A 26,637-nucleotide genomic window follows, 5' to 3' on the forward strand; every position below is an offset into this window, starting at 1 on the left:
CTTCCCCAGTCTGTACGCGCCGCACGGAGGTACAAAGACACAGAGTTGTTGGCTGCGAATTCTATGCGGGAGGCCCCACACGTAGAGCCGGCTGCTGCACCTCACCTACTGAGAGGGACGTTCGTGTGGTACACCCACGCAGCACTGGCTGAGGAAGCTCCCATTGCGCAATGGTGCTCGCGCTAGTGTGGGGCCCCACACGCATATGCCCCGCTACGGACCGGACGGTCGCGTGGGTTCGAATCCTGCTCCGCGTACTTGTCGGGAGCGTTGGAGAGAGGCAGCTTTAGGTTCTCTGTATGTGTTTTACGCGTGACAATATATAGTATGCTTAATGACATCCTGTGGCCTGTGGCACTATCCTTCTGTGTGAGTGGCCTCCAAAGAGTTCTAAATGCCTAATGCCGGAGGAGAAAGCTTCGTTTTAGCCTCTCTTTATGCTACGGCTGTTCCTGCATGCAGCGGTGGAACCCCTGCAACTGCTCAGCCCCCAGAAGCGGCGCCATCGAAGCGGGATTGCGCTCTGCCCATCCTAAATTCCCAAAATGCAGCAAAAAATATAGGCTGCATTGTGCCTTGCAGATGCTGCATTCCAGAAATGAATGCAACAAAGCCGAAAAAGTTAGGCCGAGCAGGATTCGAACCCACGACCACCCGGTCCGTAGCCGGGCATTCTATCCAACTGAACTATCGGCCTGAAGGGCCGCCCTCCTGTTTGAACCTACACCGTATTTGAACTCTTTATTGTGATCACCCTCAATAATACCCCCCAAATGCAATTACGGTACGCCTGACATCATTTTCGACACTGCCTTCGTGGATTCTTGGTTTTCGAGTCAGTGCCGCAGCCGACGTCCTGTAGCAGCCCTCTATGAGGTGCAACTTGCGCTCCGGTAAAACTGAACATTCGTCGGGTGGAAGGTTGCTAGTGCTCCCAAGCCCTGAACCTTAAATCTGTTACGCCCATGTTGGACTCCTGAGAAATGTCTAGCTTTTTGCTGGTCGAGAAGAAAATGCGGTCGTGAAGCACACGCCATGTGATCTGGGGCACCCTCTCCCCCTCGTACACAGGGAGGGCAGAAACTGACTCGGATCTCCGCTTCCCACCCAGCACCATAGGCCGCAGCCTGCAGCCTCTGAAACAATGCGACATATATGCGCTGGATGGCGTCCGAAGGCTCTGCGAAGTCCGCAGTCTTTCGGCTTCTGTTCAGCGACGGTACACCTCGGGGGGGTTGTGTTTCCCGAAAGAGCGACCCTCTGCTGGCCAGGCGCCTTCCCGTGCTCAGGCAGCCTCACGCAGCAGCGGCAGCAGCAGTCGCAGCTGCGGCAGCTTGCCAGGGTGTCATACAGCACCCGAGTAGGTGCTGCCTCCTCGACTCAACAGGATCCCACGACGCAGGGCCAGTCAGCTTCACCGGAGGCTTCTTTCAACGTGACTCCCGATGAGCTGCCCCCGTACATCCGGCGTCTCGAACTGCGCCAATGGACTCTCTACTTTTACCCCGTCGCGCAATACCTCAAGTGTATCGATGATCCCTCCGTAAGAGACTTCCCAACGGCGGAGGCGCCAGATGAGCTCGTGGGCACCCCCTCTGGATGCGCGAGCGCTTGGGAGGCGGCCTCTCTTGTGACGCTGCTTCGGCCGCAGCTTTTGTGTCTAGAGTGCTGCAGCAGCAGACTCCGAGAACTGTCGGCTGCAGCGGCTGCAGCCGCTGCCTCGGCCGCTGCCTCAGGGGCCCCTCTGCAAGTTGAACTGCGCAAGCAGCAACGCCGTCTGGCGGGGAGCTTCTCGCTCCTTACTTCATTCGACGGCGGTAGGAAGCACTAGACTCCTGAAACAGCCCCTAACCCCCAAAGAGAGACGACATCTGCTCTCGACCGCGCGCACGATTTCCTCAGGCTCGTGAACACCTACTAGACGCCTCCCGAGATTCCAGTTCCTCCCCTCGCACCTGTCGCAGGACCAGCATGCGGCGTCGTGCGTTTGCGCGTATGGGAGTCGTCGCAGCTTACATGGTGGGTCCCCCCTCTGGTGTGCGTAAGAAGGTCGATCTGAGGAGCGTTCGTGCTGCGGGATGTTCAGGTTTGCTGCATGCAGCGCTGTTGCCTGTCGTGGCGGCTGCGGGGGCCCCCCCGAGCTCAGTCTCCAGCCCCCTGGCTGCTGCTCCTGAGGGGGGGCCCCCCTTTCTGGGCACCCCGGGAGGACGAAGCAAAAAGGGCCCCTGGGAGCAGCCCGCTGGAGAGGACACGGGGGATGCTGAGATCGAAGGGAACCCCTTATCGGCGATTTACCCGATAGACAGAGACAGAGTGACAACAGCCAGGAGGCTTCATGAGTGCTTGTTGCTGCAACCGACGCAGTTGCGTGCCCTCCGGGCATGCGTCTTGGGGGCCCTATCCAACCGGTGGGCGTGGGGGCCCCCAGATCCCGTGGCCGTTGATCCCCTTCCCGCTGCATGCACTTCTTCGCGCGGATGGGGGGCCCTGCAGTGGGCGAAGCAACAGAAGGAGCTGTTTCCTTCTGGCTATCAGGTGCTGCTAGAGGAGAGGGCCTCTTGTGCTGCCGCGAGTTTGTGGAACGCCATCCGAGACGTCGAAGCGAGGGAAAGGCGCCCTCCTGGGGGGCCCCCCTCGGAGCTGCCACAGCCTTCTGCTGAGGCACGGGAGGCCGCTCACCCCGCGCAGCAGCCGAGGCTTCCCGGGGGGGGGGAAAAGGCTCACGTGGTACTTGTGGTTTGCTCGGCGGCGCTGTTGCCCTTGCTCATGGACGCTTTACAGCAGGTGCATGCTCTAGAAGCTCCCAAGATCCTGGCCGCAGGGGGAGGAACTGGGCAGTTGGAGTATCGCACGCCAATGTATGCTGCTTTGCACCGCTCTCCCCCCTGCCTGCTTCCGCTACTGGTGCTGCGGTTTGTTTTGCTGCCTACTGCGGTTGCGTATGGCCTGGTTAAGCTGCTCAACGCGCTGTCTTCGTGGGTTGAAGGGTCGCTACACCGCGGGGACCTCCCAGCAGCAAGAGCTGCCGCCGGAGAGATACAGGTGCGCATTGACGAGCCTTCCTCCTCGCAAGGGGCCTCTGAGGGGTGTTCTCTGAGGGAACGCTTTAAGGGGCTATCCTCAGCAATCGCTCATAAGTGGCAACCCACGGCGGGAGGCACCTTAATTTAGGCAGCAACAAGCAGCAAGAGGCTATGTGGCATGCCCCTAGAAGTAAGGCATCGGCCTCGCTAGAACTGCTCTGAATGCCGTCCCAGCTGAAACTGCCGCGACCACTATCACTATTGCTTTTCTTCGCTCTGCTGCATTTAGAGTTACCGATGCCTTGCTATGTAGCGCGCAGCCAGACGGGGGTAGCCCGCAATCGGTTGCGTTGCTTCCCCGAGGAAGCCGTGAGGCGTAGCTAGGCCCCCCTCCAGGTACCTGTCATCCTTTCAGTCTGGAGGCTTCTATCGAGGCCCCCATTGCACGAAAAAAGCAAAACGGCAGGCGACTTTGTAACACGCGGGGGGCCCTAAGTAACGGCACGCGCCACCAACCATCCTGTAGCCCTTCGGCGCGCGGGTTCATATGCGCCTCTTGGCGCATGCGCTAGGGAGCTTCATACTGTCACAGTGCAACGTGTTAGCATGAGGAGACCTTAGAGGAGGTGCACCAAACACATTGAGGGGCCCCTAAGGCTTCCTTCATGCACTCAGGGTACCGTACCGACTGGCCCGGGGGCGCCTCATGAAGGGATGCGCACCATGACAGGAAGTAACTCATGAGACATCATCAAACATCCAACAGACCGGCTACCCCTTTCCTCTACGCGCTGCGGCGTTCCACAATGGTACTCAGCTCGTCAAATGTTTGAGCCTGTGGAGTTTTCGTTGCTCCTGATACAGGGCCTCGACCTGTTTGGGAAACATGGGGTGTCTGTACACCTGAAAGTTGTAGAACGCCCCAAATGGCATCTTGCACTGCCCGCTGTTGCCTTCGTCCTCGCTGCTGCTGCCCTTGCTTGGAGGGCCCCTTCTGGTCTGTGGCTTTCTGTATTGTTTCAGATTCGCGTTCCCAATGACTGCAATCGGCCCCCTGCAGCAGGCGGGGGCTGCTCCGAGGTGTCTGCCGTTCACGTAGAAGAAGGTGATCTGCCCATCCCCTACGGCCACGAGGTGATGCCAGCCTCTCTCTTTTTTGTGAACCAAGGCGGCGGAAGGTATGAAGGGAGCAAAGCCAGGAGCAGAGGGTCGGCATACCCTCTTCGCTACTCGGACGCGGGGTTCAGATATCACACCTGGCATCGCACAGAGGGCACTCAGATACGCGCACTTGTAAAACGTGGCAGTTGACACCGTCGATCTGTGTAGATAGAAATACGTGCCGGTGGCTGAGAGCCCTGGTTGCCTTCTCACATTGATTCTACCGACAGCGAACACGAAGACACATGCTATGATATTGAAGGCGTGTGAGACAGCATACCCTTCAAGGCGTGAAATGCGCACGCATAAGGAGCCTAATGGCACACAGGGACGGGCTCGCCTACCTACGCAGCGCAGCAGCTACCGCTGCCACGAGACGCAAGTCACCCAAAACATATCGCGCTAAGTGCCACGGTTTGGACAGACGGAGATGCACAGCAGGGAGGGAACGAAAAGGGCAGCAGCCAAAGAGGGGGAGTGCGTTCTCTTTCTACAGTGCACGGGGGAGAAGGGATCGGCAAGGAAGTGTTCCTTTTAAGAAGTACAAATGATGTACCTAAAGTGGTGCCCTTCTCGTCTATAGCTGCGAAGGCGTTTCCGCGACCATCTCCAGCAAGCGCGTGGAAAGTGCCTGTGCGTTTTACGGGCAGTCGGACCCAGCAAGCGATCGAGAATCCTGAAGACGAGAGCCTTAGTGGCGGCACGACATGGAGGCTTCCCTCCATGTCTTCATGGCCGCTTTCGGCGTCTGTGGCATCCCCAGCGTGATAGCTTGCCAGCGTATCGCATGCAGTCAGACGGCCGTCGGGGCTTTCCACAAAGTCATCGAGCTCGAACGCTACCAGTCGGTGACGCTTAGCTATTGTAGCCGGTTCTAAGTCGATGTATTCGCCATCCGAAGACACCTGGAGGAGCACCTGAGGCTGCTTGGCTTTGCCTTCCTCAGGCTCACGAGGCACTAACACCAAGTCCTCTCCGCTGCTGCTCGTGCTCACAGTGCTGCTGCTGCTGCTGCTGCTGCTGCTGCTGCTGCTGATGCTGCTGCTGCTGCTGCTCTTCGAATCCTGTCTCTTTCCGCGCCGTCTGCGACCACCACCTGCCCCCTCCAGCCGGGGACCTGCGTAGGAAGATTTCTCGGCAGTCAACACATACTGGAGGGGGTACGCTGTACATGTTCACACAGATACACACGCACATACACAGATACACAGATACACAGATACACATACACAGATACACATACACAGATACACATACACAGATACACAGATACACATATACAGATACACACGCACATATACATACACAGATACACATACACATACACAGATACACAGATACACATACACAGATACACATACACAGATACACATACACAGATACACATACACAGATACACACGCACATACACATACACATACACAGATACACATACACAGATACACATACACAGATACACACACACATACACATACACAGATACAGATACACATACACAGATACACATACACAGATACACACGCAGCCATCCATCAAGGCGATTTCCAGATATGCACAACATGTAGGGATGTAGGTATGTATGGGCGTTGGAAGGTAGATACAGACAAACAGACATACAGAGGGGGAGAGGGATGGAGGATGGGGTGACAAAAGTTTGCAGCAGGGAGGCAGGCTCCCGCAGGTGAGGGGTTGTGTGTGTCTGTCACGGGGAGGATCCGTGAGCGTAAGAGGCCTCCATTCCGTCCCACCCCCCTTTGCTCCCGCTTGAGAGCTCGTGAAACTTCTTCTAGCAATTAGAAAGCACGCTTTTCGAATACTCGGCAAACCAGGCTTCCCTCTGCCACAGGAGGCCTACCTGTGTAATCAAAGTAGACTTGCTGGGGGGTGAAGGGTTTGGCGTATGCTCTGAAGTGTGCAAAGCTGCCGAAGGCGTTTCTGCCGCTGAAATTATTTCCGAGGTATTTGACAGGCGCCCAGCAGACCCTCGGGATGAGGCCTCTAGGGGAACCATCCAGGTAGAACGCCATGATGCCAGAATCGTTCCTTGATGCCTCTGCTGTTGCGGCTGGCGGCGCTTTTGTGAGTTCTTTTGCTGCAGCAACTACATGCAGCAGATGCCAGCCATCCGCTTCCTGAGAGAGATCCAAGCCTGAGGGGTGAAATTCCTTGGCGAGGCCGTCTGAGAAGACAGACCACTGGTCATCTGCATTGAGCGCTGCTGCTGCTGCTGCTGCTGCTTCTGCTGCATCCGCCCCTTTTCTCAAGGCGGAGGTCGCCGCAGCTACCGCGGCGACTCTGTCGACGCCTTCGTGAAAGGCTGGTGGCAGCAGCAAAGCTCCTACAGAGCCTCCATCGACTGCCGCGCAAACATGCATTTCAACGTCACCCGCGAAGAGGGCGTGCAGAGACCCCGTCGCGGGGAGCGGGGTGCGTATCCAGACGGCCAGTGTGTATCCTGTGGATGCAGAAAGCTCTCTCCGGAGAAGCAGCTGCGGCTGCAGCACCAGCAGGCTGTCGTTGCGTGTGCTGCCCGCAACAGCAGCCGCAGTGGACGGAAAGTACCCAGGAACATACTTGAGCCCGTGAGCTCCGGTGTCTGGACACCGCGTGAGTTCTCCCGTGGAGAGCCGCAGGTAGTAGGTGGCGGCAGTATACACTTCAGGCGCGCACACAGCAAGCACCCGCGTTTGCTTGCGTGGATCGGCAACCACAAAACTCAAGTTCAATATCTGATGAAGTTCAATCTTTTCATCGGGGGAGGCTGCTGAAGAAATGCCAGCAGCCGCCTCCAGAGCCGCGGCAAAGCCATCCCCGAGACTCTTCGAGGCTGTCCTCCCCAACACCTCATAATACCGAACGGCAGCGGAGGATGAATCGAGAGCCGTTGCCAGCACCTAGGGAAGAAGGCCGCAGCACACACATTGCATATCGGATAAGGGTGTGGGAAAGGGCACTTTAGATGCCGCGACTGGATTGGGAGATTCGAAAGCAGCAAACTGCGCGTTAGGGATGCGTCTGAAGTTGAACTGCGTTGGCTGCCAAAAGGGGTTTAGAGAGGCTACCTTGTAGATACACCTGTGGAGCAAACACGTACCTTCACATCGGAAACAGTGCCTAAAGGCTGACCACCGTGGAGGCTGTTGCCAATGGTGACGATATCCGTAAAAGTGGCATCAATATCCTTGTAAATAAAGCCTACTTGAACGCCGTTGAAAAAAAAGGTAATTCCATCATGACGGCGCACTGCATGCACCAGATGGAATCCGGGTGTATGGACAGCCGCACGTAGCAACTGCTTTTCCTTTTCTGCTCCTTTTGCCGCCAAACAGGAAATAAAACCGTTCGTATGAACGATTTCCCACTCCTGTTTGTTTTGTTTCTTCCCTTTCCGCTTCGTGTTGCTGCTGCTTCCACTGCTGCTTTCACTGCTGCTGTCACTGCTGCTGTCACTGCTATTGCCGTCGTCGCTACTAACTTCCCCTGTCTTGGCTTCCGATGGCATGAGGATACCCAGGTCAACCACATAGACAGGCTCGTTTTCTTCCCCCTCCTCCCCCTCCCGCTGCTTGAAGGGAACTTGCCACTGCATGATGCACAAGAGGACGTTGCCGCTGCTGTCTGCACATAGCGCATGATACCGACAGACGGATGGGAGCGGCAGTGCCACCAAAGCCTCTACCGTGCAGACTGCACGGAGGGATAACGCGGGACGCAACACTAAGCTGCAATTTAAGTGAGACGAGAAATCTAAGCCTGTTAGATCGCCGTCAGCACCGACTGTAGCTCTTGGAGCTCCTATAGAGAAAGGCATGCACATGCGCACAGCGATACACATATTATACACAAATTTCACACACACACACACACACACACAAATGCACTGACACCTCCACAGAGATACACAACTCCACATACATACACAGACATTCATACACCTTCACATACATACACAGATATTCATACACCTACACCTACATGCACATACTTCAATCGACAAGAAGCTTTCAGTCTAGAAAATTCAAGCTAATTCAATAGGAAGGCCAGTTGTATGCCTTCGCCGTTCGTAAGACGCGGCTAGAGAGTGCCCTGAATTGCAAATAATAAGTCGATGCGATGGTAGAGGCCTCTGAAGTAGAAGGTATTCGAATGTCGCTTCAGTCAGACATCGCCTCCTGCTGGCGGAAGTGGATGCATGCATCAGGAGCTGCTGCTGTTGTGAGAGAAGGCGAGCATGTGCAGTTTTGTATCTTGCGTATTTACCAATCACGAGAACATGTCTTTGAAGTGCCTGCACGCGGAGTCCAAGTATCTCCAGCTTCAAGATATGGAATGCCGCGAGGCTGTCTCGGAGTCTGTCCGCTCTTTGCTGCTGCTCCTGCTGCAAAGATAACAGCTGCGGATCTAAAGTGTGAACTTCCTCTCCTGTTATTGGGTTGAAAACGGGCAGCGCGGAGGGAAAGATGCTCATGAAGTTCTTCTGCAGCTCAAGCGCTCGCTCTATGCGCCTTTTGCGCAGCACAGCAGTAGGCTCTGCAGCTGCAAAGTCAAAAAGCTCTATCCCAGCAGCAAACCCCGCCGCAGGCTGTGCGGGCGCAGGTGCAGGCACTCCAGCTGTGCCTGCGATAACCAAGGAAACTAGCACAGCACGGCTGTAGCTAGATGGCTAGCCACTGCACGGAGCACAGAAGCGAACGCAGCGGTTCACGCTGCGGACGCAGATACACTCAGCTCAGCACCGTAAAAAAGACGAGCTCAAAAACATGAACGTGAAAAAGGAAAGAATCGACGCAAAAAGGAGGTTTTAGAGGAGGAGACACACAAGCGCACAGTGTACAAAACTAAAGGCCTGCCTGGCTAATTGTTGCTAGAGAGCTGATAGCCAAGCCGCCTTAGTGCTTCTTGTGCCCTTGAACGTATTCTCAAGAGAGCTCTCAATCAGTATGCCCATGCATTCGTACGTACAGACACCCGCGGCTTTGCAAAACGTGAGACAGGTATTCGGAAAACGAATCGCTACCAATTTGCGTCAGGATGTGTGCGTGTTGCGTGAGTGTAATCGGGATGGAGAGTTGGGAAATCGATGGGGAAATCAAAGCCTTTAACGATAGAGAGCTACGTATGTCTTTTGTTCAGATACGGAGTGTATGTACACCGGCGTCCATCTACTGCGCTACTTAGACTCCACAGAGCGCGCGCACGCGCGAGACAGATAGAGCGAGCGACACGCATGCATGCACACATATAACCACCGACTTGCATGTAACTATATGTATGTGAATATTTATATTTGTGTATACATACAACTACACATGTGGGGGTACCAAGACAGAGAGGTGTTTCTCTGTCCATCGCGATGAAGAAGCGCAGGTACCAGCAGCAGGGAAGGTGCGATTTGAGATGTTTCGCACATAAAATAAATATGCATGCACTGGTGAACATCGAATGCAGGTGAGCAGCCCTCTGTGTACATGCATGCATAAAGGCTGAGAGCCCGAACGCGTCTCTCATTCCTCCTTCTTCTCTCTCTCCCCGCATCCCCCCACCCCCGAAAATGCATGCAGACTTTCCTGCAATAAACAAGGGAGCCAAAGCCCCTTGACTCCTTGAGAAAAGCGAGGGACATGAGAGACGGAGGGAGAGCGGTAGAGAGAGAGAGAACGAATGACATACATACATACACACATACATACACACACACACATGCATACATACATACAAAAACACGTGCAAAAGAAACGATGGTATCTTACGAAGTATGCCTTTGAGTTTTTCTGTGAGCTCGCGTTTTCCTTTTTCTTTTTCTTCATCGTATCCCTGACTCGCACGCAGAGCAGCATCGTGTGGCAATGGATAAGCGCAAGCTTGCAAGCTCACGCCGAGCATACAAAAGCGCTGAAGGCCCTGTACATACACTGCGCGAGAGCATCTTTGCTACGGCTGCGGCGTACTTCTATGAGTCTCCCCTCGGCATCCAAGCCGAATGCGAGGAAGCGGTCGCGCGGTAGTTCTCTGGCCACTGCAGCGGCACCATGTCAAGCGTCTCGCAGCAAGCAGCAGGCGGATTCATGAAGACACCCACGTGCACAGTTTGGGGAGAGAGCGCATGCATGGGGTGCAGAGCGAGTGGGAACGGGCAGGCCGGCACGGCGGGGGATACAGGCAAATGCGGTGTTACAAGAGGTCAGCAAGACTGCAGAGAAGGGAAGGACTGCGGAGGGGGCAGCAAGCAGCGAGAAAAAACGAGGCATAAAGAGGCAGCTGCATTAGCTGCGTCATGCCCATCAATAACGAGAGATGAGACCGCTTCCTTGTAAGTGTACAGGCAAGATGCGGAGAGAGCAGAAAGGACAGCAGAGGGCAGTGCAGCACGCGCATTTGAAGGGGATTTTAAGCCCTCAGACGGCTTCTTATGTTTGATACGCAAATAGCATGAACTAAGAGGGGTGGGAGAAATGCTAAAGAGCTTAGAACGATGGGGGGCACTTGTGAGTGGGGGACAAACACAGAGAAGACGCGGCTCCGTAGTAGAGCCAGTAGAGACCGATGTACAGAGGCACAGGGCAGTGTTTACACCAACCATAATTGCGGAAGAAGCTGCCCAAGCCACTCGCACGCTGCCGAGGTGCTCAAGGAGTCGCGTGGCATCTCACCCTCAATGACATAGTCCGAGATATCCAACAAACCGCAGTGCAACACTATACGAACGGCCTCCTACGGCACAACAAACGGTAGAGGCCCCCCAAAGCTTCGTCATGCAGACGCAATGCTTGAAGAGGAAAAGATGTTTACAGCCGGCACAACTGCAAAGGCGACTTAAAATTTTTACGAATGGCGCAATCCAGACAGCACGACAGCAAGCACAGGGCCCCCTGCGCAGCCTGCTCGCACTGTGTATGTAGACATTCATGGAATATATATTCATGTAACATATATGTATAGGCGGGGGGGAGAGGGGAGGAAAACAGTCGGAAGGTGTTTTCATGGCTTGCCTGAATAAGAACGGCTCTCAAGTCTTCATCTGAGGGGTGCCTGGGATCGAGACTCGGTGTCTTTGCCTTCTCGGCAGCTGCTCTAATCTCAGCATCCTTTGTTGGCTTGGTGCTAACGAGGCATAGAGAGGGATCTTGAAGGCAAGGGTATCGCAAAAGCCCCATACGCCACCCCATCGTGTAGATTTCGAGAAGTTCGGTAATTGGCATGCGCTGATACCGTTTGATCAGCTCTCGTTTATACCGGAGTAGGCCCTTGCAAGCCGGCGCTATCTGCGATCGATGACAGCCCACGCAAGCACACAGATCCTGTGTCAAAAGAATCTTGCCGCAAGCAGCGAGCAACAAATAGCCGATTTTGGCAGTTGACAGGAAGCTCAACGGGGAACCGACGGCGCAACGCGCAGGCACAGAAGTACTCCCCATAAACCCCGCAAACAGATGCATGCAAGTGCAGACATTAGCGCATGCAGCAGAAAGCTGCCGCAGGCTGCATGGTGGTCTCCCCGCCAGCGCCGCTCTCAGACAGGCGATCAGCAGAGAATGCTGTGCCTCGTTTCTTAGCAGCCTTTCCCAAGTGCCAAAGTCTGCGCTGTGTAGCGACACCTCGTTCGGGTCAAATCCGTGTTCCCTTAGGATTGTGAACGCCTCAACTCTGCCCATCGACGGGAATGTTTCCATGAGCGTTAAATGCAGCAGCGCCGCTAAGGCCTAAGCGCATTGGCAGAACCCCACAAAGGCCACACATTCCCCTGAGCTGCCTAGAAAAATACCAAGCGCAGAAGACTCCTGCCTCGGGAGAGTTTTGAAGCGAAAATAGCCACTCCTTTCATGCCGCCTACACGCTACACGCTTCTGAAAGCTCGAGAGGGATGTTGATTGCGCTCGAGAGGGATGTTGATTGCGCTCGAGAGGGATGCGTGTAATCATCTAAGCATCCGACTGAGGAGACGTGCTGCACTTCACGGACTCTCGGAGTGCTCTCGACTTGCTTCACCGTCTGGAGCAGCGTGTCTTTGACTTCCCCCCTGGGGATAGGGAGCAACATGAGCCGTGTAAGCAGCTGTGCAGATTCCTCTTCTTCTCCCTCCCCCTTGCACACCAGCGCGGCAAGACGATGAATGCCTATGCGAGGATTGCGCAGGCCCAATCGCCAGTGGCGATGAAAAGTATCGCCTTTTCCCTCACGCTCAGCTTCCAGAAGTCTGCAACGAGAGAGGCAGGCGCAGCCGAAAGAAGCTTCAGCAGAAGATGAGTGCATGTGAAGAAGAAGCAGCACACGTATAAGATGCTGCATTCGAAGCAGGCGCAGAGCCGTAGAAATACGAGAAGCCAGAGCCGTAGAAATACTAGAACAGCAGCAGGCAGCGAAGGCAGTAGACACAGCACCAGAAGCAGCAGGCAGCGAGGGCAGTAGACACAGCACCAGAAGCAGCAGCAAGAGCAGTAGGAACAGAGGGAGACTCAGATGGGGAAAGGCGTAAGAAATGCGAGCTTTTTTGCAAAAAAAATTTCCCCCTTAGACGTCTTTCCTGTCCAGCTACGAATACACAAGCAACCCGCAGGTGCTTCTCAGATCTTAGCTACGGCAGCAGACCACGTGCTTTGACACTTCTACACACTTTAGTCTCTCTCTCTTATACTCTTTTTCCAGAGTCTCGTCTTGCTCCTGAGTTCGTATCGCCTCTAAGCGACCCCTTGCAGACCGGAAGACATCTCCCACCTGTCGGACGACTTTGAATCGATGACGCAGCTTCCGAATGATGCTGTGACAGCAACCATATTCTACAAATCCGAGAAACACGCTTCAGCAGCGGCTGAAAGAAGGCCTCCCCTGCTACCGCTTTTGTAATGCCCTCAGAGGGAGACTCGGAAGGCTTAAATTAAGGGGTTGCAGAAGCGGGGATAAAAGTGAGGAGTTGGGTTTGAGGGGGGGAAAGGGAGGTTAAGGGACCCTCGGCCTTGAGCATTCATGAATTAAAAAGGCGCTAAAATAGGGAACAACGCTCAACTAAAATTCGCAGCGTGCATGCACACACTCCTGCCTATTACGACGCGCGGTTATATATGTATGTATATGTGTTCATGTATGTATGTGTGTTTATGTATGTGTATGTATGTGTGTTCATGTATGTATGTGTGTTTATGTATGTGTACGTATGTGTGTTCATGTATGTATGTGTGTTCATGTATGCATGTGTGTTCATGTATGTATGTGTGTTCATGTATGCATGTGTGTTCATGTATGTATATGTATGTGTGTTCATGTATGTATGTGTGTTTATGCGTGTATGGGTGTTTATGTATGTATGTATGCGTGTTTATGTATATGTATGTGTATGTGCTTATGTATGTGTATGGATGTGTGTTCATGTATGCGTGTTTATGAAAGTGTATGTATGGATGTATATGTGTTTATGTTTGTGTATGTGTATAGACAGCGGCCTCAAAAATTAACAGCAGCGCAAGAGGAAATCCGCAGCGTCCTCAGGAGACGCACAAGTTGAACACACTGGCACTGACCCTGTTGTGATGAGCACTGCGATGAAATGCAGCAAGGTGAGAACGATCCTTGCCACGACGGCGATCCATCCTAGCGCCTGCAGCAAGCAACCGCATGCCAAGACCGTATAGACGCAAACAAATCCAAAAAAATACTGCTTTTTTCGAGCACGAAGCATGCAGCCAATGAAGCAGCTGCTTTACGGTGCCTTTTATAAGGGCAAAAGGCTGAAAATTCAGAACGAGCGAACGCACCGAGCTCCATGATTCTTCGGGGAAGGCACCGTTGTAAAAAGCCACGCAAAAAGCGATCAGGGAGACCGCCAGGGAGCATCTGCAAACCATCATCGTCCGCAAAGACTGAAGATAAAGATACGTCAACACCCACTGTTATACTACAAATCGAATTTGCGCAGCACTCCTCGTGCACCATCCATCACAAGCCCATGGGAGGTGAAATGCAAGACGCAGCAGCAACGCATAGCAGCATCAAGACAGACGATCCACACCCGGTTGCTCGAGACGCCATCATGTGTCTTTCCTTTATGTATATCGGCAGACTGCAGACGCAGTAGAATCCACAAGAACGTCATCACACGGCCTCTCACGAGGGCAGTCTCAGGTGTCTACGCATGTGTAGTGCAGACATGGCTGTTAACACGGCGCAGCTGCTTTTCCAACAAGCAACAGCTACCAGGACAAAACACATAATCCGCCCATCATGGCTCGTCATCAGTGTGGCTAGCCACGCTCTCAAAGAGTCGATTACCGAAACAGTCAAAACGCTTGGCAGCGTCAATGCTGCGCTTAAACCTCTCTTTCTCTCTCTCTGTGTATGCGTATATGTGTGTCTGTTTAGATTCGTCTTTCTTTCACCGTCTTCCTGTATCTTTTTCTCTATGTTTCTCCGTTTCCCTCTCTATCTCTCTTTCTCTACCTCTATCTCTATCTGCTTCTCTGTCCCTACCTCCCTACCTCTCTCTCTCTGTTCTGTACGCTAGCAGATTCGCCAAAACGGTAGCGAGCTTTCCGATTTTTGGATGCAGAGGACGCACCTGAGATGGAGGGCAGCATAGGCCAATATGACGTTGATGGTGGCGATTGTCTGCGTGATGGAAGTGAGTTGTGGCACAAGTGCCTTGGCGAAGAAACCTGACGGCCCTTCGCGATTTGCCATAGTGAAGGAAGTTGTTGTTGATACGGAAATCGAGATTTGGATAAGGTGCACACACATTTGCTGAAACAAATACCACCAGAAATACCTTCTATTGAAGCCTGACACAAGCCACCCCGCCGTTAAAGGGTGCCTGCGGTATTACAGAAACACAAGCGCATACATACATATATATATATCTACATGCAGCAACAGCAACTGCACATGGCGCTGTATGCATAGACACCCCCACATCCACCTGCGTGTGCAGTTCTGCTTCTGCAGCTGCTGCACGGAGAGACAGCGGGTACAGAGGGCATGCGAAAGAGCGCCTCTCTGACGCAGTCCATAGGGTAGAGGCCATCCCACAGAGGGATATTTGATACACACGGGAAGCGCGTGTCAGGGGAATAACAATAGGCTGGCGGCAGTTATGCGGTGCAGATAAAGAACGCGCCTTTAGAAAGAACTCGAAGAAAAATACCACCAACGTGGAAATGGAGAGGGGAGGGGCGAGGGAGAAGGCAGGTGGGAACCATTTGCTGAAGAAACTAGGATATCTAGCTATAAATCTCAACGTTCCTGCACTGTATATGCATATAGGTGTATGCGCATAGACATACACATATATCTATATATATATACACATGCAAATATATATGTATATATGAACATATACATATCTGTCATGCGTCTTACTCCTCAAGAAGAGACCTCCCATTTCTTCGACCCCAACATAAAAGCGAGAACTCGATGAGTGGCACGACGATGGTCCAAAGAATAAGCATGCCTAGCCCTACAGGAAACCAGCTAGCCATGGATAAGGATACGCTGGAGCTGGAGAGCAGGTGGCTGTACACCGGCTGCATCTGGGAGGCGTCACGCGAGCACAAGCCGAACAACAAGGTCCTGAGACACGTATACATATATGCATATATATATACATATATATCCATGTACATTCATATATATACATATACATTCATATATATACACATATATACATATAGCGCAGATGTCAATGACTTGGCGTGTGCTGACCACCGCAGGTAGTTGTAGCAGACATGCATCAGCACGACAATCGCCAGCACAAACGACACTGCAGCAAGATGCATGCCTGTACATGCAGCTTGAATGATCTTATTGTCTACTGACACGCGAGCTGCAGCCTCAGCAGAATGCAGCTCTCAGAGGCAGCTACAACAGCACATATACATACACATGTACACATACATATATACATACATACGTATCTATACATATACATATATACATGCAAACACGTACATACATACATATATATATAAATACAAACATACACACATATATACGCATACATATATACAGACATACATAGATATACATATTTGTACATGAAACCTCCCTATACACCGCAGCCAAGTGCTGCAGCAGCAGCAGTAGCACAGCACTCCATCTGCCGACGCACTGGGAGACAGAAAAAGTAAGGAGGTGATGCATCACAATCCACGAGCCGAGGATCCAGGATCGTCTCTTCCACTGCGCTCCATGCGGTGTTGCGTCTGTGAAAAGTGGTCCGACGTCTGCATCGTCGCTAAGAACTGAAACGGCAGTTTCGCGTTCCTCCTCTACAGAGACTTCTTGAGGGGCTTGCTGAATTACTTTAATCCCCGGATGTTGCTGCTGCGTAGCTCGGCCGAAGGTTGCCGCTCCCACATCAGCACCCCCTGCAGCAGCAGGGGGTGCAGGAAGTGCCTCGTGAAGAGGCGTTTCCACGAACTGGAGAGGCTTTGCCAGACTGTGCTCTGCCTGGTCCTGAAAGCGCAGATGCCTCTTCCACTTGCCAGTGCTACTATCTGCTTTGCTCGCTGCCACTCCCCTCAGACGAGCAGTTAGCGATGTCGATCCGCCAGCGCCTTCCGCCGAGAGTGCGTCCGCTTCTTCTTGTGGGAGAAGAGCTGCTGCTGGTGCAGGAGATGCAGGAGCAGGAGCAGTGCTTGTCGCTGCCGCTGCTCCTGCATCTCCTGCTGCTTCTGAAGTTCGTGAAGCTGCCAAGTCAAAGAGTTTGCCAGCGTTTGGGCCCAACAGACGCTGCCGCTCTCGCACGATGGTGTTTACTGACACATATACACACAAAAACAAGGAGAAGGCCATAACCCCCCCGCGTGTGCTTCTTAACTAAGACGCCTTCACGAAAATCTTCTGGAGGGCGCTACACGCCTCGGATTGCGCGCCTAGGAATGTGTTGAGTTGCTAGGATCTTCAAGCTTTCCCCTGAACCGTCCGTCTTTCCTCGCCCTCTTTCTCCCTCCTACTGTCTCCCTCAACCTTGACCCCCTGTAGAGGAAGCGCAGTCGACTGCCTGACAGCTCAGGAGTTCGAAGCTGCGATCTCAGAGAGGCTAGGGGGCGTGAGGAACAATGAACTAGGCAGAAACAGACCGATCTCAGGAGTATTTTCCAGAGGGTTCCTATAGGCGTCGTTCGCAATATTCTGCCTGTCCAGTTCTTCCTGGTGCTTCGCCGCATCTCGCTGATGCAGTGCATGCAAGAAAAGGCCTAAGACGATGGCAAAGGGTAGCAAGGCTAAAGGAAGAAATCCAGCAACGACCACTTGCTTCTCTGCTAGAGAGGCCCAACTGTTTCTCTGACAGCGCATGCAGGCAGCAGCAAAAGAAGAAAATGCTTTTTCTGAGAAACTTGGGAAGGCTTTGAAGAGCAGGGGCAGAAGAGCAGCTGTGGGGCAGTGGAAAGACACCTGACGGCGGAGAAGAAACGGTAAGAAAAAGCAGGCACGAGACAGAATAAGCAAAAGGATATCAAAAGCCATGGGCAGCAGCTAAAGCTGTGCAAAGCGCGGCACGCCACACACTGAAGAGGGTCGACCACACACAGACACATACACAGACATACACACAGACACATATGCACACAGACAGACACACATGCACACAGACACATACACATACACACAGACACATACACAGACATACAGACATACACATAGACATGCAGACACATACACAGACATACACACACAAAAACACATACACAGACATACACACAGACACATACACACAGAGACATACACAGACATACACACAGACACATACACACAGAGACATACACACAGAGACATACACACAGACACATACACACAGAGACATACACAGACATACACACAGACACATACACACAGACACATACACAGACATACATACACACACAAAAACACATACACAGGCATACATACACAGACATACACACATACACAGACATACATACATACACAGATAGACCTACACAAAGACACATACACAGACATACAGAGATACACATAGACATGCAGACACATACACAGACATACACACACAAAAACACATACACAGACATACACACAGACACATACACACAGACACATACACACCTATGTATAGGCACATTTATGTATATGCGCACACATATTTGCACATGTATTTCCACACATCTATATGCATGCACACATATATCTATATAAACCGTAAGCTTATCGATAGAGGAAAGCCGCGATGGACGTGCAGTGCACGACTGCACGGCGATCCTTACTCCGTCGAGGCACTGCACCAGCTGTGGGAGTGGAAATCCAAGTGAGAAGGCACCCAGGATAAGCCATTGTTGCGACGATACGGTGTGTAGGAGGGGGCTGCAAACGCGTACAGCAGCATCGCTTCAAACACGACCACAATGATTAATATCCCTATCTCCTATTCGCGAGCATCCCAGCACACAGTGCGAGCAGCTGCAGGACCATCACTACCACCACGACCATTAGCAGCAGAAACGCGCGCATACGTGGGAAGAGAGAGACAGAGATGAAGGGAGAACTGGAGAGAGATAGAAAGAAAAAGGAGAAAGAAATAGCAAAAGCTACACCAGCGGCAGGAGAAACACGAAGAGCGCTTGCCATCGGCAGGGTTTAAGCCGCAAGCCGCAGAAAGCGCCTGTCAAGAAGGGGAATATGAGGGCTGTTGAAGATTTCTACAAGCCGCAGCAACAGTCTCAAGAAAGGCAACACGTATAGGGCCCGAGGCTGCGTGTATACGCTTACGGGAGGTTGGACATGAGCTGCCAGAAAAAGGAGATACTCCTGAGGGTGGAAATAAGCTGCGAGGCATCTTCAAAGAGAACAGCGCGCCTCACCCACCAAAGGGAAACACCCGTCAAGACAAAGACACAAATGAATAAGCCACAAGGCAGTCCGTATTGGAGCGCGCCACAAGCAAGACAGCCGCGATAGAAAGGAAAGAGCAGCGTATCACTGTAGCCAGAGGCACACTGCGAAAAACACAAGGCAGCGGATTTGCGAACAAAAAACACCTGGAGAGAAAGCCACTTATGCGTCTCTCTTTCTGAAGCTGTCGTGACGGCGGCAGCACTGGAGTGTACAGACAGCCGAACCGTTTTTTTCTGCTGCTGCACCGCAAACGGGGGGAGGAACCAGCAAGGGGTAGGGGGACCCCTCAAAACAGCATTAGCTCCGTCTGTGATCTCAGCAACGGAAACAGCCGCTGCCGTACTGGCAACAGACTTACGTCGCCACAAAACACGCCATCCGTGCCATCCGCGCATGGCTCCTCTGGAGTACCCGTGCAATATGTTTCTCTGCTGCATGCATATCGAAATTCAAGCTTTGCGCTGTCCTTCCCCACTTCCTCACAAAAGGGATGCTCGCCACGGCTGTCTTTTGCAGCAGAATCGCCGCAGACAGACTTCCATGACCACCAGCCACCCTCCTCAGCAGAAGTGCGAATACACCACTCTAACGGCTCTTCGCAGGGAACACATGAAGCATCGGAAGATGAAGGCTTCGTGCCTGCAGGCATGCAGTGAAAGCTGATCAAGACAGCTTCATACGTGTAAGGAAGACTCTCTCTAAAAACACGTATGGGCAAATCAAGTTGTTAAGAGACTGTTTATCCGGTGCGCCTACAGAAGCGCTCTCCATTTACGGCAACCTAACAGCTCGCTATCTGTCTCTGTCTCTGTCTGTCTGTCTCTGTCTCTGTCTGTCTGTCTGTCTCTGTCTCTCTCTTTGAAAAGTCTAGACGCAGCTTAGGCACTTCGCAGTTTCAGCACGGCAAAGCCGCAAAGGGGGCAGGCACGCTATAACACGCAAAAGAAGGCCCTTATTATTAAGGCAAGCTAGCGCCAACACCTGCTGGGCTAGTTGCAGGAATTCACATGAATAAATGTATAATATAGACATGTACAGAAGAGTTTGCCTAGGTGCGCATGCGTTGATTCCTGAGCGTGTGCCTTACTGGCAGCCTGAAGGAAAGGCAGCTGCCCTTGCCTTACCTGATAGGCAGAAGCAGTCGTCAGCCGACGTTGATCCGCTGGATGCAGTTGCTGCAGCAGCAACAGCAACACCAATCAACAGCATGAAAGAATTGCCGCCAGAGAGTACAGCCACAGCGCCTGTAGAGCAGCAGCAGCAGCCAGCGGTGACAAAACAGAAACTAGCAGCCAGCGGTGACAAAACAGAAACTAGCAGCCAGCGGTGACAAAGCAGAAACTAGCCGCCAGCGGTGACGAAGCAGAAACTAGCAGCCAGCGGTGACGAAGCAGAAACTAGCAGCCAGCGGTTACAAAGCAGAAACTAGCAGCCAGCGGTGACAAAGCAGAAACTTACTCATGCTGGGAGGGCAAGCCTCGCATACAGGTGCACCCTCGTTGCTCCAGCTACCAGGAGGGCACTGGATGCACGAAAGAAATCCAACTGAGCCAACTGTTGAATATGAACCAGCAGGGCACTTTTGGCAAATGCCATCCTGCGGCAGCAGCACGACACCCCCATACAGAGAGGTATTTCACGCAGCTGGATGCAGCTGTGCTGCAAACTCAACGCTGTGCTGCAAACTTAGCGCTGTGCTGCGAACTCAACGCTGTGCTGCAAACTTGGCGCTGTGCTGCAAACTCAACGCTGTGTTGCAAACTTAGCGCTGTGCTGCGAACTTAGCGCTGTGCTGCGAACTTAGCGCTGTGCTGCAAACTCAACGCTGTGCTGCAAACTCAACGCTGTGCTGCAAACTTAGCGCTGTGCTGCAAACTCAACGCTGTGCTGCAAACTTATCGCCGTGTTGCTGCCCCCACGAAGGCGGCAGCAACACGGCGATAAGTCTGCAACGCAAGGCAGCAAAACTTCTTCCGTGGGGGCTGCAGCAGGAACAGCCTTGGTGGATGCATTTGCAGCAGCGGCAGTTGCAGCCTCATAGCCTACGCCATCGAGGTACTCGCCGTTGGTGCAGGCGACCTGCACCGCATCACAGGAAAAGCAGGTTGAACCTCAGACTCGTCTTTCAGAGTTTCTGCTTGAGAGGTTGTTATCCTGCAAAAGCCCACGAAAGCGTCTTACATTGGCGACTCTTGCAAGACGCCGCCGGGGAGCCGCGTCAGGAGAAGCAGCAGGAGTTGTTCCTGTGTACTCAAGACACGGCGTTCTTCCTGCAGTTAGTGATCCGAGGCGGGAGGCAGTGAGAAGCTGCCGCTGCTGCTGCAGCTCGCCAGCCAGCTGCCGCTGCCGCGTGGGAAGAAGCGCCTCCTGTTCGAGTCGATCCTGGTGTTGCTGCTCTTCTTTCAAAGTTGTGGGGCCACTTTGGTCGCGGGAGGTGGCATCCCCAGATACTGTCGTCAGAGGAGGAGCAGCAGCGGCAGCGTCTGTGTCTTGCGTAGCGGCAACAGCCACAGCCAGCAAGAGAGCGAGTATCATCAGCGCACGCGAAATTGATGGGGGCGCCGCTGGTGGCGCTGCCGAGACACTGGAACCACCGGAAGGGTCAACAGCGTTGAGCCCGTCTGCTGCTGCCGCTGCCTGCTGTCTCGCCTCCTCTGCACTGGGTAAATGGCGGTCAAATGCATTTATCTCCAAAATAAAGGTGCGATCTGGGGAATCCCAAAGGCCGTGTAACGCGGGGGAAAGGCGGGTTGTACTCGAGCGCTTGCAGCTGGAGGGCCCCTCCCCCCCCCCGAAGAAGATGGATACACTTGCGTCCGTGTCTGGCAGCTATTAAGAACTAAAACATATTAAATATCCTGAAAAAAAAACCAAGGGATATACTCCTCGCCCCCTCCAGGTTCATGACCATGCCGCCGCCCGCCGGCGAGGGGCCCCTAGCGGACTGCGAGGTGTATAGGCAGCTTCGAAGGCATGCAGGGAATTTGCATCCATGCGCTTCTCTGCTTGTTGGACTCCTAGGATCGGGGTGTTTCTCAAGAAACACGAGCACTTGGGACCGCGGGCGCCACAGCGGAAAAAAGAGGCGCCAGCTGTGAGCAGCGGCGCCAGAGCATGGCAGAAGACTACGGAGAGGAGAAGGTTCCAAGCCCTCTACCCAAGTCATATTGCACAAAATCAGGGGTGTGTCTGAGGACTTCGTGCTCTCATGCAAACAGGCGCAGCGTGGCGCTCGAGGAGGTGTGTGATGAAACGTAAGGCATCTGGGTTTGTAGCCGCTTGCATTTGCACGCAGTTGCCGCACCTGCATTCGCTACAGCGAAAGGCTCTACTGGGGGAGACCTCTGGTGCTTCTGTGTATGAACGCCTCTAAAGGATCCCGTGTCGCGACACTTAACATTGACGCAGCTAAGGTCACCACCTCCCACGCGTCCTTGCTGCTGCAGCTAGCTACTGGTGAACGCGCTTGCAGCGCGAGGAACTGAATGCCAAAGTAATGGGAAGGGATGTCCAGACACTATAACACTGAAGGGAAGGGAAGGGAGCGGCCGCTTCCGCAAGACATTACGAATGCGGGTGCTCCCCTGGAAGACACGGATCCCCGAGTCGCGCTTTGTCACGATCTCCCTCATCCCCCCTATATCGATTATCGCCCTAGTTATCGTTGCCATTACGTGGCAGCAGGATAGGCTTGCGAATGCAGCATGCGGGGGGATTTAAGAGGAAGGCCTGAGCCGTCACCGCATCAACCGTCTGAGGACGTGGCGACCTAGAAGTTGTATCTGCAATGACAGCCTGAAGCAGCAAGAGAGCATAAACACGCTTCGACGTCGAGGTGTGCTGCAGCAATAAGGAGACTCCAAATTATGCGATAGCTGGGGTAAACTTCATGGAGCAAAGCCAAGAGCAGGCCGATGCTTCACACACCAGCACCAACTAGGGCGTGTATTTTTTCAGAAAAAACTGCAAGAGCCAACATACCTGCACTGCAGCAACAGTCTTTTGGAGCGCCCGACCAAGGTGGAACTGCTCCTTCACGAAGAACCCCGTGAAGAGAGCAGTGAAAAGATCACCAGCCCCCCCGATGTAGCCTTTTGCTTTTGGAATCGCTAGAGCGTAGAGGACTTCCCTGCGTTCTTTCGGTGTTTCGTCGTCCTTTAAGCCCTCTGCAGCAGTACTGCTGCCTTCGGGGGGGGCACAGCGCTGCTCTGGCCGCTGCTGACGGGATGCAACAACAAACAAGTGCTCCCCCTGTTGCTGATTCGGCTGTTGGATCTGCTTTTCCGCGGCAGCAAGGATGTTGAGGGCTTGCGCTGCCGCAGGAGCAGAAAACTCGACGGATGTGATGATCACCACTTCGGGGCCTGCCGCATGCAGCGCGTCGATGGCGGTGACGAGAGCACCCCAGTTTTCAATGGGGAGGGATGGGCAACTACACTCGCGCCAGCCTGCTTCCTTCTGCTGTTGTGGATCTTGCTGCTGTTGCTGTTTCTGTTGCTGCAAGGAACCCAGCAGCCAGCCCGCTTCGTATTGGTTGGGGGTAATAACGTCTGCCAAGGGCAGCAGTTTGCGCATGTAGCTGTCTATACACCCGGGGTGTACGTACAGCTTCCCGCAGTCCCCCATCACGGGATCGCAAACGTAGAGGGGGGCCTTGCGGGGGCCTAGCGCCGCTCTGAGGAGGCTTAGCCAGTCCGCAGTGACGTCTAGCAAATCTGCTTTCCCCACGAACCCGGAGACAATGTACCTGAAGGGTGGCTCGTAGGCCCTCTCCGTGTCTTCTCCGCTGTTGGCAGCGGGAGGCAGGAAGGAGGAGGCGTTCAAGTGCTTGAGGATGGTGGAGAGCTGCTGCCGCTCGAGTTGCGATCCCTCATGAACGAACAGATCGACAAACTGACAAGTGTATATACACCCTACGTCTAGTCCCAAAGCCTGCAACGGGAAGGTGAATGCATCTGCCCCCACATGCCCCTGCACGACATGTGACTGCACACCCAAGACACGACCAAGATGGGCTGACATTGTGCTGCTGCAACTGCCTGCCGCAGGAAGGAGATTCGTCTTTTTGCTACTGCCAAGGGGAGAAATAGCTATTGAAGCTGGTAATGCACTTCAACACTCATCCCGTGGGCATCTATTCAGAGGGAAAAGCCCCCATCGACATGCAGCGTCGTCGGGCAGCCCCGGCTTCGGGTTCTTGCGCTCTGGCGTGGCTGCTATGAATCGCAGTGCAAAAAGAGAGAGAAAATAAAAAGCCATGCATTTTCTCGTCTTCTTCCGCATCCATGCTATAACTGGAATGATTTTCACGAGTGTTCCACGAAAAATATGGAACTTTACGCATAGAGAGAGCGCAAGAAGTCGCGTTCCCTGACTGAGAGTGCTGCTGCTGCAGACCGGGGGGGCCCCCAAGGAGGGCCCCAATCACCGGAAAGCGGATCGGATACTGCTCGGAAAGGAGTTCCTGTGGCTGCAATAAACCCGACACTCATGAAATTCTGTTCCTGCAGAGGCAGAAGCGATGCAGAAGTATGCTTCCCGCAAAAACTATGAACCAGACACCTCGGGCTGCTGAGCGCAGCAGCAGCAGCAGCCACAGCAGGAGAAGGAGCAATGAAGTACTGGAGGCTTCTTAGCCAGCTGCATAGGACCTTCCTGCACGCGGAAGGGGCTGCATTAACGAAACACACTCCCAATGCTTTTTATCGTCCGCTTCACCACGCCTCCTCGTCTTCGCTCATCAATCTCGAGCAGAAGAGTAGCGCATGCAGCGCAAGCAAACTTCAAAGAAAAAGACCTACGCAGCCGCATGAATCCGTGGATCGCTTGACAGACGACCTTCGTCGCGTCTGCCAAACTGCTCCAGTACATGAAATTGAAACCCTCGTGTTTCAGCTGCTGAGATCTACAACAGCACTGTCTCTACAGCAGCGTCAAGGAGATGCTCCTGTGCTCGTTCCTGCAGGTGGCCATACGTCACTGTCCGTGAATCCTTCTGCAACAAAAGCTACAGCAGCAGCGACGACAGCAGCAACAGCAGGTACAACAACAGCTACAGCAGCAGCAGCAACAACAACAGCAGGTACAACAACAGGTACAACAGCAACAACAACAGCAACAATAACAAAAATAACGGCTTCAACAAGAACAAGTGTGGCCGATGGTGCTGTAGCGACAGCAGGAAAAAGTGGATCGGAGGGAGCTCTAGCAGCAGCTGACGCTTCGTGCAATCTGCACAAGCTACTCCCTGTTCAACTGGATAAAGCTACATCCCGCCTGCTACAGTGTGAAAAACGAGCACTTGTTGCTGCTGAAATCGCTTTCTTGCTCGGATGCTACGGCCGCCCCTGCAGTGGCACCCGCACTTGGCTGCTGCTGCAGCAGCAGGCGCATGCGCTGCTGCTGCAAGGCGACTTCTGCAGTGCTGCAAAGATTTGCCACGGCTACTTGAGTCTGGTGTTCGTACACCGCAAACCCCCTGTCGCAGCTACTCTTGCACCTGCGTCGGACGCTGCTGCTCTTGCGGATCTCCGAACGTCACTACATGCCACCACGCTGCATTGGGAAGGGGAAGATGAAGAAGCAGCAGCAGCTGCTGCTGTCGCAGCAGGATCAACACGTTTTCCGCCTACAGAAGCTGCTGCAGCAGCTGCTGGAGGCTGTGACGCGCAGCAACAGGCAGCTGCTGCTTTGTTCCTCCTGCTGCAACAGCATGTGCGAGGCAAAGCTGCTGCGACTGCGGCAGCCTACAACTCTGCGGCAGGAGCAGCATCTCAACCGAAAAATGTGTCTCTCGCTGATTTCCCAGGAGGGGGGAGAGTTAGCTCATCAACATGCGCAGCAGAAGCAGCAGCAGCAGCAGCACAAGCGCCTTTAACGTGGAATGAGGCCGTATGGTACCTCAAGCTGGTGAGCTGCTTTCGCTGCCTTCAAGACTTTCGTCTCGCGCAGCAGATCTGCAGCTGGATTACAGAGACAATGCAAGCCCTCCACCAGCAGCAGCAGCAGCAGCAGCAGCAGAATACTGTCCACCGACACATGTTTCCACAAAGGCATTTCCCCCGCATTGTACTGCCGTTGGTCGAAAAACAGCAGGAGCAGCATCAGCAGGAGCAGCATCAACAGGAGCAGCATCCACAGGAGCAGTGCGAGCTGGTGCGACAGCAGCAGCCACTGCATCAGGAGCTGCGACAGCAGACGCTTCTCGATGTAGCCGCGATTATCCGCTGCCTCTCCGACTGTTTACACGTGGACGTTCCGCTGCTTGCTGCTGCATGCACATTGATTCGTTCTGAAGCGACATTGCTGCCTGCTGCTGCCTGCTGCAGCACGCTGTATCACTTGGCGATGCTTGGCTATTGCGATCCTGCCGCTGTCGCTGCTCTAGCCGCTCACCTCGTCAGCAGCAGGCAGCTTGCCGCTGCGCCGTTGCACCAGCTCTCCTACTTGCTGCTCGCTTTGCAGCGGCTGAAGCTGCGAGACGATCTGCTGCTCGCTTGCTGCTGCAGCAGTCTGATGGAGCAGTCCTCCCGTCTGCATGAGAAGATGCTGCAGCTGCCCCCACAGAAGCGGCAACAGCAAGCCAGACACCTCATTTCTGTTTTGCACTGTCTCGCTA

The 26,637-nt window shown here is 53.5% G+C and overlaps 3 protein-coding genes and 1 non-coding gene across 4 annotated transcripts; 1 reads left to right on the top strand and 3 right to left on the bottom strand.

The window, feature by feature from the left end:
- The first annotated feature begins 394 nt into the window (after positions 1 to 394).
- LOC113147617 lies at positions 395 to 3,171 on the top strand. The gene is made up of 5 exons (XM_026338740.1): positions 395 to 621; positions 1,178 to 1,289; positions 1,388 to 1,817; positions 2,087 to 2,327; positions 2,466 to 3,171. Exons 1-5 carry the CDS (start codon positions 395 to 397, stop codon positions 3,169 to 3,171), a joined length of 1,716 nt encoding a protein of 571 aa, XP_026194525.1.
- On the bottom strand, positions 624 to 697 carry Trnar-acg. The gene has a single exon. It is a non-coding gene; the product is annotated as a tRNA-Arg (tRNA).
- A 665-nt stretch (positions 3,172 to 3,836) lies between the features above and the next one.
- LOC34619626 lies at positions 3,837 to 14,108 on the bottom strand. Its single transcript, XM_026338741.1, has 12 exons — positions 13,960 to 14,108; positions 12,144 to 12,378; positions 11,780 to 11,884; positions 11,174 to 11,446; positions 10,835 to 10,895; positions 10,133 to 10,200; positions 9,935 to 9,998; positions 8,445 to 8,801; positions 7,279 to 7,979; positions 6,040 to 7,078; positions 4,666 to 5,349; positions 3,837 to 4,465 (listed from the first exon to the last, which is right to left on the bottom strand). The coding sequence occupies exons 1-12, from the start codon at positions 14,106 to 14,108 to the stop codon at positions 3,837 to 3,839; spliced, it is 4,365 nt and encodes a 1,454-aa protein (XP_026194526.1).
- Positions 14,109 to 15,624: 1,516 nt separating this feature from the next.
- Positions 15,625 to 26,490, bottom strand: LOC113147618 (the record flags this gene model as incomplete). The annotated part of the gene is made up of 6 exons (XM_026338742.1): positions 15,625 to 15,737; positions 16,322 to 16,586; positions 16,817 to 16,845; positions 22,691 to 22,814; positions 23,001 to 24,129; positions 26,438 to 26,490. Coding segments are annotated over 6 exons (1,713 nt in total), but the record flags the coding sequence as incomplete, so codon positions are not given.
- Between the last annotated feature and the right edge of the window lie 147 nt (positions 26,491 to 26,637).

This window comes from Cyclospora cayetanensis, unplaced genomic scaffold (genome assembly GCF_002999335.1).
Source record: "Cyclospora cayetanensis isolate NF1_C8 unplaced genomic scaffold, CcayRef3 CcayRef3_contig_3, whole genome shotgun sequence".
In the NCBI taxonomy this organism is placed as follows: domain Eukaryota; phylum Apicomplexa; class Conoidasida; order Eucoccidiorida; family Eimeriidae; genus Cyclospora; species Cyclospora cayetanensis.